The sequence below is a fragment of the Gallinula chloropus genome (assembly GCF_964237585.1).
Source record: "Gallinula chloropus genome assembly, chromosome: 15".
Taxonomy (NCBI): Eukaryota; Metazoa; Chordata; class Aves; order Gruiformes; family Rallidae; genus Gallinula; species Gallinula chloropus.
The window spans coordinates 1,555,758-1,576,951 of record NC_140100.1 but is presented as its reverse complement, the minus strand read 5'-3'; the positions used below and the strand labels follow the sequence as shown (position 1 = coordinate 1,576,951).

The 21,194-nt window shown below is 39.4% G+C and overlaps 1 protein-coding gene across 1 annotated transcript in view; it reads left to right on the top strand.

Moving 5' to 3' along the window:
- GRIN2A (glutamate ionotropic receptor NMDA type subunit 2A) overlaps positions 1 to 21,194 on the top strand; it is a gene marked incomplete at both ends in the record, with an annotated part of 166,670 nt that overhangs the window by 97,647 nt on the left and 47,829 nt on the right. Inside the window, 4 exons of the mRNA XM_084271260.1 lie at positions 6,624 to 6,738; positions 18,656 to 18,861; positions 20,247 to 20,415; positions 20,540 to 20,693. Of these exons, the coding sequence (XP_084127386.1) occupies positions 6,624 to 6,738; positions 18,656 to 18,861; positions 20,247 to 20,415; positions 20,540 to 20,693 (644 nt within the window). The remainder of the gene's footprint in view (positions 1 to 6,623; positions 6,739 to 18,655; positions 18,862 to 20,246; positions 20,416 to 20,539; positions 20,694 to 21,194) is intronic.

The following is a 21,194-nucleotide window of genomic DNA, read 5'->3' as shown; positions in this document are numbered from 1 at the left end:
CCCCTTTCAGAAGGGCTCCCCAAGGGTTTTGTCACTTGTGTGGCAGAATTGGGGCAAAATGACTTTTCTAGACCTAGTGGCAACTAATGCTTTAAGGAGCAGCTGGCAGGAGGTACAAGTAGTTGGCATGCCATTCCTTTTTCACAGTCACTGAGCATATTGTTCCCAAAATTTTATTCATCCTTCCTGGCTCAAGGCCTAGGGAGATACAGTTCCAAAGCAGGGTATCGTCGCAGACTGATATTCAGGAGAGTGAGGGCTGGGGGAAGTGGAGGAGGCATGAAGAGGAAGAAGAGGCTCTTGGCATCACTGCAAGGGATTTGAATTTAGAAAAAAAGAAATCCTATGTAGCCTAAGATACAAAATTGTCTGTAAAAAAGCTTCAGTGTTTGAAAAATGCATTGCTACCTTGTTTAATAGTGATCTCTTCCAGACCTATTTCTTTGCGTACCTCAAACCATACACTCTACATTCAGTCTTCCTTGATTTAAATTTATAGATGTTTTTTATGACATCTGTTTCTTAATGATAAATATTTTTTTAAAAAAATATATTGATAAATATCTTTCAAATGTCACAGCAGAACCATAGTAAGGAAGTTCAGCAGTTCAGAACCTCAACAAGATCAAGAAGAAAAAGGCAAAATTTGGATTCATCTGCTTTTTTAGGTCTGATGCTGGGTGAATGCCAAGCCCAGACAGGCTGGCTGTCTACATTATTAAAATGGTTGCTTCACACTATTTGGAGGAAAGAGAAATATCACCAGATGACACGTTGGTTGTGAGGCATTTCATCTGCTTTAAATCTCAGTTTGGAAATTCTTTCTTTGGGAGAGCTGGGGGAGCGTTTCTTTTGTGAAACCTGTATTTCCCCAAGTCTCTGCTGCTTCTCTTCATTGCCTGCGGTTGTCATGGCTTTGAAACACCATCCCATGGTGAAGAAAACACTAAATGCAAAACGATAATCCCCAGTGATGGCACCTGAGGAATTTATCAAGTTTGATTATCTGGCCTGCAGAATGAGGGCAGGAAATGTGGGTCTGAATCCAAGGCAGCGAGGAGTCCCATGGGCTTTCTGCTCCCTGCAGCTATCAGGCCACATGCTTTATTTGACAGGTCTAGTAACTAAGTTCTCTTCTTTGAAGGTAGCTTAGGAGTGATATGTTTTCATTAATGCCTCTGCCTTACCCATTGCATTTTTCCCAGCCAGTGATTTGTTTGGGAGCTGGACACTAGGTAGGTTTCATACTAATTATAAACCATGCTGCTATTGCAGAGCTGGCTGTGTTCCCAAGCCTGATGAGTCCTGAATCTCTGCTTTTAAAAGTCTGAATCTGTATAAAATTATCATGATAAAACAAAAGTAAGGAGCAAATATCAGAGCTTCCAGAAGAAAGGTCATCTGAGACACTCTGCACTTCCCCTGGCTAAGCTTGCTTTTAAAACCATGGGACGTGTGTTGAGGGTGTTTACAGGACCTGTTTGGTTTCTGAAGGTGTAACTGCTGTGTGGGGTGCACCTCTCCATCCTGCAGCCCCCCAGGCAGACTTCTCCACTCGGGTACCCTGTTGCTGTGCTGGGCAGGAGCTCAGAGCAGTTTCTCCTGTGATCACATTCAGGCTCATCAGAATGAAGGGTTTAAAGGTAACCCTGGAAATTTAACATGTCCTGTCCCATTGTCATCATCCTGTCCTCTGAGTCCAGAAAATTATTTACTGGTAGATGTGGTAATGTTATGAAAAGAGCTTAGTGGAAATGAAGGCTTAAACCTTTACAGGGGAGAAACCAAGGATCCTTTCTGAGGAGAAGCATCTGGTGTTGCTAATTGTGCTCAGTTACACAACTTGATGGTAGCACAGACAGTTTCACGTTCATATTTCAGTGCATAGAAAGAAAGAAAATAAACACAAAATAGAGAAAAATAGAGAAAACATCAAAACAAATGGTTTTGAGAGGAAAAGAGTGTTTTGGCATTTTTTGCTCTGTAGTTTTGGTGAGAGCATTTTAAATAATTTATAATAATAATCACAGCTCCATTGTATGTGTTTATTTTTAAGGCATGGATTAATTTAAAAGTTTTAATTTCTTGGAGTAATGCAATGACTTCTTGGGTCTGTGAATGCACCTGTGCTTCATTGGTACCTTTTAAAATCCAGGTTGTCTTTATGTGCCCCAAATTTTTATACATTTGTGAAAGTGTTTTCATACATGTGACATCTTTTTAATGCTGTGATCCTGGAATCTTTCTAGAAGAGTATTTAGGTTTATTTGAAGCATGAATAGACCTGCTGGCCTCAGCAAGAGCAGAGTGCTGCCGCTTCAATGTGCAGACTGGTTGTATCTTGTCTCTCCAGTAGCACTTCCTCCTGGCTGCTCAATGCTTTTGAGGGTTGGCTCCAGATTGTATTCTGTATTTTTGACTGATTTCTAGCCTGGTGAATCTCAAAAATTTCAGTTTCCCTTGCCTTCTGGCCAGGGAGTTCCTTCAGCTTGGCTTTTCCTTGGAAAAACAAACAGTTGATTCAGTGCTTGGCTCATACTGCTGCCTGTGACAAAAGTTACCCTGGAAAGAAGAAACAAGGGGCTCACTCTCTTGCCTCACGATTCTTAACGGGTGATGGGTAGTGAGTGCAGCTTGCTCTAGGGAGCAATAAATTGCAAAGTAGTGCTCCAGGGTCTTCCAGGTTATGGGTGGGCAGGTGGGTGGTCATGAGAGAACCTGTAGTGAGGACATGAATATTTGGCAAGATGCTCCCTGCCTAGCATCCCGGAGATACAGCATGTGGAGGGTAGTGCTGCATGGGGACCTCCCTGAGCACTGTCACTGGTGAGGTTCCAGGGGTGGTATCACGCCCGCTTCAACGTTGTGGGATTGCTCTCCAGTGCAATTCTGAGCTTTCATTCTGTCATTGTTTTTTTCCTCTTATTCCCTGAAGAAGTTTGTGAAGCCAGGGCTAGAATACTTCTTTGAAACAAGGTGATCTTTATAATTTACATAGAGGTTTATGTTTTTTTTTCCCTTAGAAATCACCCACAACACAGCTCACTAAGCCTTCTTGCTTGTGCTTTAAAGTCCTTGTGCTTGTTGGGGAAACACTTCTTGCAACTATGTATATATGTACATAGGATAAACATCAAAGGAAATTCCACAGCTTGCAAACGTGTTTGCCTGTGTATAACATGGAAACAGAATGTCTCACAGTGGTCGCAGCTTTGCTGGGGTTTCAAGTTTTCTGTGCAGTATAGGAAATCCTGACCATGGAAGGTAAGGAATGGAAGTTAGTCCATGAAGTCGTGATAAAATGTTTACAGGGTAGGAAAACCCATCCTGTTCAATCATGTTCTGTCTTTCTGTATAGAGTCAGACTTTTGATTTGGATAAATATTGCATCATTTTGGTATTAATCTGAAGCTTTACCTGATTTACTTGATCTTTCTGAGTCTATAAAAATTAAGTTGGAAACCTTAAACTACAAAGTAGTTCATAACCTTGGTGCTTCAAAGGTTTGCTGTAAAAACAAGGGGAACAGCATTCTGCCATGGTGTTTCAATGAATCTGTTTTCAGTTTTGTTGGGGAAGGTGACATGGAAAAGAGAATGATGTAAATGTTTAAAAATGTTTGAAATTTATAGTACAGAGTTGGTTCACTTAATGATAAAGTCTGTTTTGGATTCAGTATGAGAATAGCTTAACTTTGCCCCTCAAAATCCCACTTCTCATACATGTATCACCTGGGGAATCTCACAAACTGAAGTTTGCAAAAGTTAATTAAGAGTTCAGTATCATAACATCATCACAAGGCCTCCTGCTATCATGTCTTTGCAAAGGTTGTAGCATTAATGAGGTATGAAAGCAGATTAGCTACCAATCTAAGGTGTATGCTGAATTGCCCCCTTGAAGTAGCAAGCTCAAATAATCAAGCACCTCATTTAGTTAAGAACAAGAATATGCACTTCCAAAATTACTGCAGAAATATCTTTTGACCAATTCAGAAAACAAACATATCTTGCACAGAATTAATCTTGGGCTTAAAGCTGTATAAGAATATCACAGACTATAAATACTTTTCTTTTCCTCACTCTTCCTAACCAGGAACAGAAAAGCAGAGCTGTTTTTTCATAGAGACAAGCAGTTTAGGATCTTGGCCAGTAACTTCTCTCCTTCCTAGAGGACAAATGACAATTCAGAAGGGAACATAGATTGTAGGTATTGGTTTCTGAACAACACAGGCAGTTGACTTTTGTAGAGGAGAGTGTGCTTGGGAAAACAAGAATCTCTTTGAAGTTCTTTTTTACTGCTGCAATTTGAGAAACTGGGGTAGCTCAGCCTGCGTCACCCACCGACACCTTTGTGACTCAGACAATGCAATTTGAAGACACTTGTACAGATTAGGGACTTCTTTTTAACTTGCAAGCTGTGTTTCCCTACTAAAGGCCTGTAAATTCAGTTTAAAAATACACAGAGTTCAGATTTTCAGTTTAGGTTTGTGGTTCAACTTTCTTTTTTGAAGCACTTGAGCATTTCTACAGCTGCAGCACTCTTGTGACAGCCCTTGACTAGCTTCTAGGCTATGGCGTTTCCATATTTATCCTAAAATATGAGTCCTGTTTGAAATCTGGGGTAGTGATCCTACCAAACAACATAAAGGATGGGTTTGACTTGAGCCCAGTCACCAATGGCTATGTAGTAAAAAACCCAGCTAGACACAAAAGCCTGATGGGCAGTGTGTACACATTTGTGGTCCAGGCTTCAGGAGGAGACAAAACGCTCAGCTTTTGGTTTTATTGAAAGGAGGTGATTTCTGCCTGGCCTTGTAAGATGATGTGGTTGTTGGGGAAGGTGTTATTTCACAGGTATGGCCTGAGCAGGAACGTGTGAGGGAGGATGCAGAAGTATGAACACAAGTAGCACATGTTTTCACAGTTTGTCCTTGTTTTCCTCTTGTGGCAGCTCCCTGAGCACCTTATTCTGTGTGTCACAGTGCATTGAATTTCAGCACTGAGTGAACATTATGCTGCTTTCTTACATGTATGAAGAAGCAGATTCTATCTGGTGGATTGTTACTTCCTCTCAAGGTGGCAAGCAAGCTTTTTGTTCCCAAGCAGGCACTTCATTGCTGGATGAAAAATGCAATATATGGGAAATTAGTTCAACTGAAAAGCAAAGTTCTGCCAAGAGGAAAATTTTCACGTGGAAAGTCTGTCACAAAATACGAGTTGTTACGATGGGTGAATTTACAAATTGCTGTCAAACTGGTGCTGAATGATATTAATATGCCTGGTTCGAGCTCTGCACATGCAATTATTAACTGTTATGGTACAATGCCATTATTTCTTCTGGGTCTATATACATTTATTTAGTGTTCTGCTGTTGGGATTTTCAGGCAGCTGTGTCGATACAAAGCCTTGTCCTTTGAATGTGGAGTTGAAGACTGTTGTCTAGGTCAGATTCACCAGGAGAATCTACTACACAAAAAGTCCAAACAACCCCAAAACCAAAATCAATATCAGTGTCTTGGTGAAACCTTACAGAGCAATGTATGAAGAACAGTTAAGAGTAACACCCTTCCGAACACATCTGCCTGAAGGATGGAATGATACTGGTGTTGAGTTGAGTTCCGGGAGAGCACGTAGGTTAAAGCTTGAACTAAGTTTCGTTCAATGTAATACACTGAGAATTCAGTGCAATTCAATGCCATTAGCTTCAGGCCATGCATATGGGGTAGAGAGCATGTTAACTTGTGGAAGTGCCATGGGGTATCCGAGATTTTGAATTGCAGTTTCACCTCCCACCAAGGGGACAGTCCTGTCAAGCTCACATTGACAGTCTGGAGTTACTCAGAGTGACCAAAGAACACCAACACCAATACCAGCCTTTTTCCCTTTCATGCCTGGTTTTCTTAGTTGAGGGAATTTCAGATAATGTATAAAATGATAGATTTTTGCAATATTGCAATCTGGGGAGCTTGACCTGTATGATGTGGTGGTTGAGTCTCTTGGCAGTAAGTTCCCTGTATTTGCACTTTAAATAAAAACTGCAATTTCTCATCGCTCTTTCTCACCCTGGAGCGGTGGAAACAATCTGTTCACTCTGAGAAACACTGGAGCTGTGTGGAATTGGAGCAAATATAAATATGAATTTATGTTAGAGATCTGTGGAAAATTTTGAGAGAAAATTATTTTTGAGGAAAGCCAAGTATGCTAGATGTGCAGATTTCTGAATCAACGAAAAGATGGTGCTTGGGACAAGAAGGTACATGGCTCAGTGATGAGGGGAAAACAAGTTAGAAATTAAAATCTGTACATCCTAATCAGGATATGGAAAAACTAGGTAGACTCGTCCTGAAAAACTGGTGAGTTTGGGCAAAGAGAGTGTACATGTCATGCATAATGTGGCAACTGCTTTAAAAATGATGTCTGCATTAAAAATCACACATAAACAGTGTTTTGCTTCTGCTAAGGACTGTGTTGAAATGCTCCACATGCTACGAGCGCAGGCTTTTCACAGCAGGAGCAGGGGTTGGTGCCTGTGTTTTACCAGTGGTTCTGGTGAGTGAAGGAGCTTGCTCATTAACTGCTGGATGCTATCCATTTGTCAATGAACTTTCTTTCCTTACCTTCTAGGTTTATGATGAATGTAACCTGGGAAGGTAAAGACTTGTCCTTCACAGCGGATGGTTATCAGGCACACCCCAGGCTGGTGGTGATAGTACTGAACAACGATCGTGAATGGGAAAAGGTGAGCATTACCTCTGGGTAAGAGTCGTGAGAGGGGGTAGGAGAGACTTGGTAGAGCCCTATTCATGAAGAGTAGACAGATTAATGTCATGGATGTCAGTGATGATATTCTGCTGTAGCAGGTTTGTCACAACAGTTCAGAAAAGATAATTTTACCTTATTCTGAGTAGGTCTGAGGAGTTTTAACAGGAAAAGCAATTTATCAGCAAAGTTTTATACCACATGGGTTTCAGAAGGTTTCTGTGAAACACACCTTGCATTTCATCTTATAGTTCAGGAAAATAAAATGGATGACTGAGAAGTCTATGGCATTCCTGTTGAATTGCAGGATAATCCCTATTCCGTTTGCCTAAAAAATTCAGAATCTTGACTTGTGCGCTTCTGGTAGGTAAGTATCTCCATAAACCTCTGTACAGACTGGAAGGAAAAGTTACTTTGAAGAGTAAATAATATTATTTTCATAGATATTTATAGAGAGAGGGAGTGCAGTGACCTAGAATCTTAACATAACTTGAGGCTGATCCTCTAGATCTTCTGTGTTTAAAATTGATTTGCTGAGACCAGGTTCTACTACCTGCTTTTTTAAAAACCTCTCTGTCTTGATCTCAGGGTTAATCATATATACAAGTAATAAAAAGGAAAAGTTTATCATGAGGGTTTTGGTGTGGGTTTTTTGGGTTTTTTTTGGGGGGGGGGGGGGGATGTTGTTTTATTTTGTTTAAAACTCAGCTTGTGATTGTTTTGGCTCTGAGTTTTGCAGGCTCTCTGTGGTCCCATGTTTTAAAAACAGAGGCTCATAGGAACTGATTGCCATATGAGACATCATCCACCCACTTTTATTTTAAATTCATAAAGCGTGACCCTGCATTATCTAAATTGCTGCTGAAATCTATGAACTGTTTTTCTTACAGTTTCAGGATCCCATAAAATCAACTAACAAGTGCAATTTGTAAGACTGTAAGACTCTTCATGATCTTGAACAGTAATGACAAAATCAGAATTACTGAAGGACATTTCAGTAAATATGCTAGTCATGCAAAAATACAGAGAGGAGTCCTAGATTATACTGTGTACTTCTTGATGTTCATTTGATGCAAATTTAATTCTCTGGATAAATGTAATGCTATCCAAATGTGTCAGTCTGAATCTTTGGAGGAATCGTTTGCTCAGTAACCATTATGAAAATTTCTTACCCTTTTTTAAAATTCTTCAGTAGTCTGCATATCATATATAATGTTCTGGAAAAATATTGCACTACATGGGCAGTATTAGTATAAGGCACCAAAGGGAGAAGATTGTTAGGGAGGCAGCCAGCAATGCTTATGGTATAATGGCTTTGTCCATTCTGTACCTTGAAACTTCTCTAAGACCATTCAAAGGACAAAGTGAGGCAGGTTTGATGTTTTTGAAAAATTACCAAAAAAGCAACATAGAAATATGGGATATATGAACCAACATGACTTCCAAGAAATAACTTCAGCCTGTTTTAACCTGCAAGTGACTCCCCTGCCAGAGAATGGAGGATTCGGTGCAGGTTTGCTGTATCTGACCATGCATGTTGTATGGCAGCACAAAATCAGATGCAAAAATCCCTTCCTGTTTATCCTTGTACTTGAGGGACTTATAGGAGGAAAGAGTATCTGTAGGGAGGCTTCTGCCCCCCTTCCCGATTTATGCATCTGCTTCTAGCTGCCCCTTTGCTGTAGAGCCCTTTTGGGAGCAAGCCAGATGCCTTACTGCAGTAAAGACAGCCTGCCCCTAGCTCCAGCCTGCGTGTCGGCTGCTCTACCACAGGACTGTGGGAAAGGGGCCAGGTTGAATTATGTCAGAGGGGAGAAGTGAAAGGCAGACAAGAACAGGCTGTCACCACCAGAACAACTCTTCTGACCACAAGCTGATCTCTGCTTCTGTGGACGAAGACAAACTGACTAATCAATTATCCTGGCAAGCTGGATGTGGCTCATGGCTATCTCAGAGCACCCCATGTTTGTATCATCAGAGCATCACTGTGCAGAAATAACAGGAGAGTTCCTCTCACTTAGAGACATGAGAAGGCCCTTGCCCACCCTTTGGTTTATTTGAACATCGCTCTAGCATTGTCTCAACATTCTTTCCAAGTTGCATTTCTCACCCCACATCTCTGAAGCAATTTCTTTCTGCTTGTACTTTTCTCCTTGCTCAATCTCAAAACTGTCAAAGTTACTTATCTGAGATCTGACATTTCCTGACAGGCACATGCTTGTACTTCCATTTACAGTATTGCAGTGGCTATCACAGAATTGTTTTGTTGAAGTCTTATTAAATATCCTCAATCCTATATGGGAAACATCAAATCCTAGAATCTAATTAAATGATTTACTCATGTGAAAAACTGGCAATGCCACAATGTGCTAATCCTTGTAATGTGACTAATGTACATAGAAATTATGAGCAGCTACTTTATGATTTATGTAAGAAAGAGTAATTGTGTTTTATGTGAAGATTTTTTTTACCCAATATCTTCCTGAAAATACAAGATTTAATATTAAAACTCAATTTTCTTTGGTTTTAGTGTAATAATCTGCTTTTACTTCTCTTTTCCTTGGCCTCAAAATTGATATACTTGACTCGAGGCTTAAGGTTATAGAAAATCCATTCAACCATAGTCAAAGAGCATACGTCTACCCTTAGCAAAAGAAGTACTTTTTTCTTTACAAATGACTCAGTATCAAAACTTTGAAGTAGCAACTTCATGTATAAATGGGGTTGACTGAGGGATTTGTCCCATATCAGATTCTGAAAAAAGCTGGTTGGATGATAGTAGTTTGAAGACTGAGAATCACTTTTGGGCACATTCAGCAGGCATCCAGCAAGATATTTTGACAGATTCTAAAGCAGCTACTCAAACTTCTGACATCAACATCCATATTCTTGCTGCTAATCTTGACAGGCAAAGGGGCTGCTGTTCTCAGGCAATAGATTTTTGAGAAGACAAGCTTAATGTGCTTGTTTCACTGAAACTTGATAAATTTGCCGGAGTTAAGTGTTGCCCAACTATCTGCAAAGTGCTGCAGGAACACTGTGCTACTGCTGAAAAACCCACAGAGATCCCACAGTACCAGCTCCAACTCTCCCATTAAGCTTACCTCAGTGAGGTGTGACCCAGGTGTCTCACCTGGCCCATTCACTTCCCTGACTTGCAAACTTCTGAGTCTGTTAGTCTGCAATTTCTAATGTGCAAATAAACCCAGTCAATCTGATACTAAAATCACATACTAAGATGTCATTAGCAGTGCCGAAAGTAGGTGGTTTAAGTAGCTGTGCTTATCATGTATGTTAAGTAAGGTGGGGAGGACAGTATTTAAAGCATTTAGAAATGAGTGTATTTAAAAATGTAAAGGTGAGTTCCAGGGCAAAACCACAATGAGATATAAGAGTCCTACATTTTTATAACCAACAGATTTTTACAAGAAATCATAGAATAAGACTAACAGGTACTATGTGGCACAATTCCTGCTTAAATGCCACTGGAAGAACCTTTACTTACATTCAGATTTACGTAAGGTAACTTTCTATTAATGCAGAACTTAATGTACAACTTGATTTCGTTCTGATTAACTATCATATGCCAGGTTGAAAAGCTCTGTGTGAGCTTGTAGACATTTGTATCTAACTAGGAATGAGTGGGCAGAGGGTGTGTGATTCCTGCCTGGAATAAATGAACCAAGGTCTTCACAGAGAGCTCCATCTGGCTACTAGTATCCACCATCGTGTAGCTGAGGAAAGACATCTAGCATGTCTAATGGTATAGCTGAGATTCCACTGGATAAGAACTCAAGTTTTGTAGACTATTCTGATAATAAAAATCACTGAGATGGTACAGGGTGTTTTCTTGGGAGGTATCAGTTGATTTCAGAGCAGGGGTTGTGACAGCTGAGGGATCCTGATGCCTCATGACAGACAGTCCTTAAGAGTTGTGAAGAAATGCATGTATTTTGAGCAGAACAGATGAAATTGTATCATCTAATCATCCATTTGCTGGTGTAGCTTTTGTCAGTAGCTCTATGGCCTAACATGATATATTATCTTTGCCCACAGCAGAAACAGCATGCTCTTTAACATCTGTTGGGTTGTCATTTTCTTTGTTCCATCCTTGTTGCTGAGCATATTTAGTCTCCCTGTAAATATGCCTACCCTGACACTTACTGCCAAGTGAGAATTGCATGTTGTTTCTGTATCAGTGAGCTTCTACTTAGCCTAAAGGCCTTTCCTTTGACCTTTACTGTACTGAATTTTTTGAATTGCACCAATTATTACACAGCATTTCTTAGACCCTGTATTTCCCAGGGAGGATGGTTCCCTCCTCTCTGCTGCTGTAAAGGAATCGTAGCTGCCATGGGAAGCAGTGGTGGAGTCTGCTTTGCTCCTGTTCTTTACGGCTGATACGAGAGAGGAGACTAAAGAGCAGGAAGACTTCAAGGGTAGCTCTTTCTAGAGGCAAAAGTGTAGTCATCTGGTCATTTCTGGAGAGCTGCAAGATCCTTACTGAGAGGTGGCAGGACGTCTGCCCTCCACCACCAGGAAGCGGAGGGAAGGGGCTGTTGGCTCTTTTCCTTTCTAATAACATAATCAACTCATAAAACGGCTTCTCTGGCATGAGCTTGAACTCTGCACTACATGGAGTTATGCAGGACATTTCCCAGCACCACAATCATACCAAACACTGAGGATTTGGTGAATGCTAATTACTAGCTCAGTGTTGGGAAATGAGGCCACAGGAGGTGACAGTTTCTGTTTCTCCCTCTTTGCTTTCCATCCCTCTGGGTCGCACGTTTTCCTGTGAGGCCTGCTGGTCACAGCACTGGCACCTTCCTGCAGCGTGAGGAGCAGCCCTGAGGGAAGAGCAGCACATTTGCATTCCCCACATGAGATTCCACAGCAAATTCTGAACACTTCAAAGCCTTAAATGGATGGCTTCCAAACACACGGGACTGTAAACCACTCCATATTAATAAGACATGAAAGTGCTCGCATGGTGTTTTGTCATTGCAATTTAGGCTGGCATTATGAAATACAGACTTTCAGAAATGTGGAGGGACACAGGTTTGCAGCAGAAGGTACACAACAGATGCTGTTTCTGGAGGAAGAATTCTGCTCTTGTGCTTTGTTCTGCAGCTGCCTGTTATTGCTAACCCGACAAACTCAATTTATGCTTTCTAGTTATTGACTTAAAACTTGCCAGAGTAGCTCTTCCTTCTAAGTGGAGAACTGTGATGAAATGAGAGTAATAAATAGTTTGTGTATAAAGCATAGTGAGTTAGATTTTGCATTTGCTCAGCATTATTTTCTTCACAAAAGTGAGACAACTCAAGAATTATGCTTGCAATATGTGTATGTGTGTAGTGCAGAAAGAACAACCCTGGAAATTTTTCTCTTTTCCAAGGCTTGTTCGGGTAGCCCTGGGAGTGCATTCAGTATCCATGTTGTCATGTACCATTTTTTTAATTAATTTTTTTCCAAAAGGCTGATGACTGTGGATTGTGTACTGTTCCCATCTGCTGGGAAGAGGGCGATAGGACTGAGTTATTTGTTTGTTTTCTGTGAGATATGTTGGTGTGACAGACTTTCTTTTTGTGCCAGCATTGGCTCACAAGGCAGAACATACTCTGCTCTTTTCTCTCTCTGCCCAGGATGTGGCCTTGCTCTTTTTCTCTGATTTGATGGTCTCTGTGAGGGTATGTGATTAGCATTGTATTATTTAGAGACTGCTTTAGGGTGCAGCAGGAGAGGTGACTCTGTGAAGTACAGTAGCAGTGTGTAACTTTGCAAGTTGACTGTCTCAGCCTAGCTGTATTTGTCTAGCTGTCACAAAGAAACACCAAATGCTTCGTTATCACCCCCCACAGCTGCAGTCTTCAAAAAATAACTAGGCATCCATGAAGTGGTCAAACCATGTATGTAATACAGGGAGTTTGTAAGGTGGATGAGATGAGGACCCTGTGATTGCTGATTCAGTCTGACATTAAACAAGCCCTTCAGTGCTCTCAGCTATTTTCTGCTTTCCTTCCTGTGTATCCTGTAGAGATTAAACCAACAGAATATTCCAGCCTGCACATGAAGATAGAGAAAATAGGGAAGAATGTACAAGTTCAAAAGAAATACAATGGTTTATGTACCATTGAAAGTCTGTACTTGGAGCTGAGTTTTTCACCTACAACAGTGAAACAAGGATTTAATTTGCTGTTGAAACTGTATTTTTTTTTCAGTCCTGTTTTTGGCCATAAACAAGATTTTTTTTTTTTTGTAATTTGGGGCAGGATCTTTCCCCAAAATTACTCTCTTGCCCCTTTTTTGAGAGAGCCATCTTCTGTATTTGTCTGGGGTCAAGGCCACATCATTATCAGTCTAACTAGAAATGATTGAAATGTATCAGAAATCTCTGTGTGTTTTGTGGCATTTCCACACAGTAAATGTATTTTCGTGCAGCTTTTGACAGTTCCATAACGGTTTATATCTGTGTTTTTTGAGCATTATCCTCAGCATGAATTATCTTTTTTTCTAATGTTTGGTTTACCAATGCAGGGTGCTACTTTAAAATCTTTCTCAAGGCAGTTTTACCTTCCCCTTCCAATTTTTTATCTAGCAAAATAGATATTCCATTTTACCACTTGAGAATAATCTCATTCTCACTTTTAATTTCTCTGGCACTATTGTTTTCTTAGGAAGTCTAAGCAGGAGAGCTCTCTTTATAGACACGTTTCCATGCTCTCTGCACTCTAAGAATTCTGGTCTTATCTCTGTTGCTTGACTTGCTATAGAATGTAACTAAATGTAGTTAACTGGGTTTAAGGTTGGAGCATAAATCAAATTTTCAGACCTGTCTTTGAACTATTCTGTAGTTTCATCTTTCAGGTTGCATAATCTGAAAGTCCAAATGTTCCTCCCATATTTTATTTAACGCTCTATTAAATGGTTGTCATTCTAAAAAAGTCATGCTACCTAAATGAAAAAGAGTTTTTGCAGAGCACAGATTTTTACAAAAATAGCTATATTTTTCCTGTGTCCTCCATGTGCCTGGAGGAATAACTCCTCAGCACGTGAGATTTTGTAACAGCACATGGTTGCAGGTGAAGATGACTGTGTCTTATGCTGAGATGGGGAACGAGGAAAGAAATAGATGAGGAAAGGGATGCAGGTAAGACAGACTGAATTGCCCTGATTCATCTACAGCTAAATTTCCTGTCATTTGGGAGTGGCTACACCACAGGTAGATGTTTTAAGTTATATTTGTTTCATTTTAAATTCAGGATGTGCCTGCCTCATCAACTCAAATAAGTGAGATCCTTCTTGCTGTAGTTGGGCCATGGCTCTGACTGCCTCCTGTTAATGAGCTGTGCTTTCAGCCGTGGTCTCAGGGGCAGTCAATCTTGCTTCCAGGAGCAAGGAAAATGATTATCCTGTCCAACACAGAGATTTGTAATCTTAAACATGTTGCTGTTCTCTTTTGGAGAAGAAAAAGTTAAAATTTCAAATTTTGTGGATTAGTAACCCAAACAAAACAAACAGAACAATGCACTTGAATAGTTCAAATTCTCTCACCTCAGATTTATCTCTTCAGATTCTGCTAAATTAGCATGTATTTCTAGATACCAAATCCAGAACTAGAAGTGCAAGTACTTTATTTAAAAAAAGAACTGCTTACAAGTTATTTCAAATTGTGGGCTTTGTTGGGGTTTTTTCTTGGTTGTTGGGGTTTTTGTTTGGTTAGGGTTTTTTTTTTTTTTTTCCAGTAAAAAGCCCACTGTCTGAACTGTTTTCTTTCAAAAATTTAAGAGAATGGCAATTATATTCAGTAAAAGTTCTCTCCTACACATCTCCCACCCTGTCAAAATATAATTTTGGCAGCCTGGCAGGCCTGTGCAGTATTTTAACTCCCTGATGTCCCCTGGTTACCCTTTACCAAGCAGTGATGGCTTGAAGACTCCAGAGATAAGAAAAAGCTTCTGAATGGCAGAGAGTTCCCTTGAGATTGATCGACTGCAAGTAGGAAGTTTTAAGTTGCAGACTGAAAGAACAAGATAGTAATTCTTCACTGCAGTGGTAACATTTCCCTGTGGTGTGTTTCTGTCCTACGTGTGAGTTTGCCACTGTTTTGGTTTTGTGGATCTGTGAGTCCCTGATAGGCTGGCTGTGAAAACTGTTTCTGCTCTCTGCTAAGAGTATGTAGAGATACTGTTCACTAACATTCTGCATTGGAGGTTTTGGTTTAACCTGCACATTTATGTGCTCTAGCGTTCAAATAGTTTGTCATCAAAATCAGAAATGTTGCGTAAAGAACATCTGTGTCAGGGACACCAGAATTAATAGGTAAGCACACTAATTCAAACACAGAGCCTTCTGTCTTAAAAACAGGCATTCTGTCTCAAATCTAGAGGCTTGGACTTGGTCTGGGGTTCCATGTTTAGTTCACTTCATGATCATGATAGCTACTGAAGAATTAGCACACTCTGCAAAACACTAGAGGCAACTGAATTTTGAAGCTGTCCGGGCCGGTGAACTATTTCACTGTAAAATGGTTTATTCAAATATCACTGTTGTCTCCTACCGAGAGCAGCAACTGAACTTTTCATGTTCTGCTTTTCATATTTTTACATCTGAACTTTTTCATATTCTGCAGCATTTATAATGACCTTCACAGGTAACACCAGGACCTGAATGCTTTTTTTAACTTAGATATTTTGCCTTCTTGCCACAGGTAAGTCTCTCTAACAGTCAGTGTTGAATGAGGGCTTAACTTTTGGGTTCGCACACAGATTCTTACACTTTGTAAGCAGAACTCTTCATAATGTTCTGAAATAAAATGAACACGTGTAGCTGTTAGAAGCTGTTAGCTTTTTCCCTAAGCATTTGAAGGTTTTGAAGACATTCAAAATGGATAGTGACTAGATGTAACACTACATCTGGCTTCTGAAGTGATATAAAGGCCGATCTTGCAGGACATCTACATATGGATGCGATTTCAGAAATTCCCTTTATTTTGATGGGAATCTTCTCATGTGTTAGTTTAGCTTATATGACAGCTTATCTCTGTTATTTCAGCCCTTCACCCTGTAAAAATAGGGATAGTATCAATTGCACAAGGGTATTGAAAGAACCAAATAATATATGAAGATGGAAAATATTGTGTAAATAATTCATACTATTTGTATTCTTAATAAAAATGTTATAATTAGTTCTGCACAAACTAAAAAGCTTCTAATACAAATATAAAAATTGGTCCATATTTTGACTGTACTTTAATTGTGTGAAATTAGATTGTTACTCTCCATCTAGAAGAAATGGAAGAGATACAAGTCTTTTGATCATTTGCAATGCACAATTTTCAATAGTATAGCTATCAAAACACCGAATAAACATGCAGACTGTTGACTTTTGAGTCCAGCATCAGTGGCAGAGAAAATCCAACAATGATTTATTAATTAGATCAAGCAAATACAACAGAAACGTTTCCCAAACAGAAGAGGTGACCTCCAGCCTCTTTCTAATGGCTGCCCTTCCTCATTTACCATTCTTAGCCCATCAGTGAGGATTTTCAGAGCTTGTTCTGCCTTTTGTTTTTCTACCATTCTTCATGACATTGATCTCTTTCTCCTGTACGTTTTTTCATTGTGCTTTCTGACACTGTAGGTTACTCCCTGCAGTGGTGTGTGCAATTTGTGCACCATATAAAGCCCAGATAAAGTCACCGTGACACTCTGGGACTGCGGCTGTTTATGTTATTGGACAGAGAAGTAGGGATGCCCCTAAGGCCATCCTAAGTTTGTAGTTATTTTTTAAAAATAAGGTTACCAAGGAGTAAATACTGAGATAAATCCCTGCAATGCAAGAGAGAAGAATTTTTGTACCTAACTGCAGAGGTTTGTTCAACACAACAATTCCATACTCATGTGACTGTCAAGTAATTAGTGTTTCCATAAGTTAAACCGTTAGTGTCACTGGTTGTAACTTCCTCAGAACAATAAAATGACTTTCTCCAGTTGTAGTATGAAAGAGCATTGAGATTACTCCTTTAATAGTATCAAACCAATTGTTACATTATTGGTAGGCGTAGATGAGCTTCTGTTGCTGTGGGCAGCTTGTAGCCCTGTTGGTCTATGTGCTTCGGGATTAGGTGGAGCTGCCTCCCCCCAGGGTCCCCTATTGAGTGATTCAGAAAGGCAGGTGCTGCCACTGCTGTAGATCTGAACACAGAAACACAACCAGGCCTCAGACATGTTTCCTTTCTCCTTGCTGGTTGGAATAGGCAGGCGGTCAGGCACACTTCCACTTCTGAAATCCATCGTAGTACTTGGCACGCTCGTTGCAGAGCCGGCTGGATATCTCTCCATTCCAGATGGTCAACTTCACAGCCTACTTGGGGCACAGATATAAACTGCACTGTGTAAGCTAATGTAAACCAGCACAGACTCTGCTGTGAATGTGATTTTATCCCACAAATTGACAATTAAAGTATTTTTGCAGTACAACTATCTGTTACAGAGTTAAATACAATCGTTTCCCTCTGCACAATTTTTTTCTCTAGCAAATGTGTCAACCATTGTATTTTGATTAAATTTCATACTAAGACTGTACATAATATGTGCCCAGTTCCCAACGATTTAGGTGGGAATTCGTAATTCCCTTGAGATATTTTGAATTTCCTAATTTAAGTGTGTAGCAATTCGGCATTTCTGCCTCCTACATTAAAGTTCAGCAACTTGACTTACAAACAGGATGGAAAGAGAACTGCAAAGGGCATGTGCTTATATGTTTCCCTAAATAGGAATGGATATAAATCATGTTCTTCAGAAACTTTTGTGATTCATTCTAAAGTTTTAGAAGACAGAAGGTAGGTAACATTTTTTTTAATAGGTATTTTTTAGGACCCAAGACTCTCATTGTACTGTTAATCCCCACCATTTTCCTTGCAAAACAAATATTTCAGCAGTCTCATGATTATGTTATAATTTGTTTAGCTTAAGCAATTGAAGAGTTATTAAAATGCATTAGGTTATAAATTTTGTGGATTGGTAGCTCATTTATATTATCTGTCATCACTACTCAGATAAAACATGCAATTAGATTTATGGATACAAAGTATTTGAGCATAATCTGAGGCAGAAAATGTTAGTGTTTTCCAACTATTTAAATCATATGCCTCTTTCTGGCATTCTGGAAGTGGAAATAAACATAGATTAATTTAGAAGGGATAATTTATAACAGTAAATGAGCGGACAATTTGAGCATACAGTGGGATATGCTTTCTTAAATTCCCCCAGCAGTTGGCATGAACTAAAGCAGAATAAAATATGCTTATTTCTAATGAGAACTAAATCATCAGAATTTAATTTCTGTGTATGAAAAACATGGTTTGGCCTGGCTCAGGTGGGATGGAACTGGAGGTAAAAGCTTTCAGGATGGCTTTTCAAACTGTAATGATGAAAGTGTCTTCTATTTTGAAATTATATCGTGATCGTTTGGTTGTTGAGATGTGTGTGGTGTTTCAGGTGTGTTTTAAATTTTATTTGAGGCTTGTGTGCTTATTACTGCAAATTGGCTGCAAATGGAGTATCTGGTTTCTGATCTGGGTCAAATGTAAATGATACATGTGAAATTTCAGTGCAACTAAAGCCGGTTGATAGATAGGGTTAACTGATATCCTCCAGTCTTCACAAAGATTTTATTTCTTAAAATAACTTTACTTTTCTGTCTTTACCCCAGTGTGTTTTCTTATTTCAGGCAATTACTAAAAAGTTCTAATATAGTTTTGATAACAAAAGCCTGGGACAATGTCTTTGCAATGTAATCTCTGGTACCTGTATCCTAGCACATTTGATATTAGATCTCACTTGTCAAAACAAGGAGGCAGATACCAGGAGCCGTGTGTCTTGGCCTTTCAGGTGGGGAAATGGGAGAACAACTCGCTGAGCCTGAAGTACTCAGTCTGGCCAAGGTACAGCTCTTTTGCAGACAGCGACCCAGACGATAACCATTTGAGCATTGTCACCCTGGAAGAGGCTCCCTTTGTCATTGTTGAAGATGTGGATCCTTTGATGGAAAGTTGCCAAAAAAACACTGTACCATGTCGCAAATTTGTCAAAATCAAGTAAGTAAATACATAGCATTGTTTTGGTCTTTAGTTTGAGTGCAAAATATATTCCCTTATTTTCTCATTAATTCTTTTCCTTGCTTCTTTCATTTCATAATTGTTTTCTGCTATTGTGCTCTTCTCTTCCTTTTGCTTCAGATTTTAATTTCCTCTTTCTTTTTCACTTTCCCACATGGTGTCCTCTTGTGTGTACATCTTCCTTTTTAATGTGTTGAAAGTTTCTGGGTTTATATTTGTAAGACACTCTGAATTAATGACAGGATAGTGAGTTTACAGAAAATTTAAAGTCAACTAGAATTCTCCCTTTTCAGTCCCATGGAAGAAGATTGCATTCTAAAATTAGATTAAGGTGTCGCTTTTGAATTGTTTCTGGTTATGCTGAAATATGCTTGCTTTAACGAATCTTTAACAATTTGAGAAGGTTTCCTCATCAAAATGTATGTTTATGCAGAAGTTTGGTAAAGGATAAACTAGGCTGTCTGGAAAAACACGCCCTATTTTGATTGTTCTGTAACTTTGGAGCACTTATTAGAAATCAGTGGGAAAATTCTTGTTGTGCATTTATCAGTGTTTCCTCACCTGTTCTGTGCTTCAATCCATGTATTTATTTATGAACTGAATACAACAACAACATGTTTTTACTGAGCAGATGTTAAGGGATATAATGTGTGTTTCTGAAGATTTCCAGAGACGGCTGAATGTTAGTACACATACTTCCTAACTCTGGAGAAACTTGGGTTTTTTACATAACTATATTTAGTCAAGTTCTAAATTATTTTTCACTTTCATTTCAACCCTTTCAGAGTCTATAAAATATTATGTTGGCTTCTGAAGGTGATTATACTGGAAAGTTCTACAGGTCATGAACTGAGCATTTCAGGAAAAAAAAAAGTGGCCTGAAATTCACCTCCTCAAACCACAGAAAAAGGGGCAGCATCCCTTTGCATTACAGGGAACTGCTGTGCCTTTATAGAGCTTACATGTTGGGGAGTTCTGTAATTAGTAAATGACATGTAGACTTGTGTCTTGAGAGTAAAAGTAATGAATGTTTAATGTAAGTCTGAGAGAGAGATTACTAAGAGGAGACTATGACTTGATGGAGAAGTGAAATGCAGTAGGCTGGATACTGCAGCAGGAAGCTTGTCATACAAGGTCTACCGTTATCTTCTATTTACCTCTTACCAAGCAACTGCACTCTGCTTAGTAAGAGCTACAAGCACCATATATAAAGCACCCTCTGGATTATTTCTATGTCAATTCAGAAAAACATGGTCCCTCAGAAGTGTGACAAAAAGCTTTTTGCACACTATGCTGAATCTTGCTGTTGAGGTGGTTATTTTTTTCCCAGGAGATATGTTTATGTCTCTCTTCTCTGTCAACAGCAACTCAACTAATGAGGGAACTAATGTAAAGAAGTGCTGCAAAGGATTCTGCATCGATATCTTGAAGAAGTTATCTAAAACTGTCAAGTTCACATATGACCTGTATTTGGTGACTAATGGGAAACATGGCAAAAAAGTCAATAACGTGTGGAATGGAATGATTGGTGAAGTAAGTGCTGTTAGGTAAAAGAGCTCTCAAGTAAGAACTTAGCAATGATTGTTTTTAATTCTTTTGGAGAAATGAGGTATTCTCTACTGAGTAATGTTGGTGGTGTCTTCTCTTTGTGGATCAGGTGGTATATCATCGTGCAGTTATGGCTGTGGGGTCTCTCACTATTAATGAAGAGCGCTCTGAAGTGGTTGACTTTTCAGTGCCATTTGTTGAGACTGGAATTAGTGTCATGGTGTCACGGAGCAATGGCACAGTTTCACCATCTGCCTTTCTAGGTATGATTCTCCAACCCCTCTAGATTATTTAATTGCATTCCTATAGAGTTGGGTAGGTTTCATTGTTCTTAAGGGTGTATAGTGCATTGACACAGTTCTGTCAAGTTTTGAATCTTACATTAGGATGTATGTACTGTGGACATGCTGATTCGTGTGATTATTAGCACATGAACATTGTGCTCTTGGTTTCAGATGCAGTAAGTGAAGAACAATGATAGTGATTTCAATATGAGAAAGAATTCCTCAAAATCTTCAACTGGAGCAAATTATTTCCTCAAAACCTGCTTCTTCAGAAACTAATTTATACTTGTTTAGCCCACTGTAGATGGTTTCATATCTTTTTAACACTCACAGACACAAAACAATTTAAAACTCCCTTGTAGAATAGTTAAAAAGATAATTTCTTATGATTAGAAGAGATCTGACAACTAATTTGGTAAGTTACCTCTGGCCTTGGAACACCACACTACTGCACTGGAGCGCTTCTGAGTGTTTTGTCCA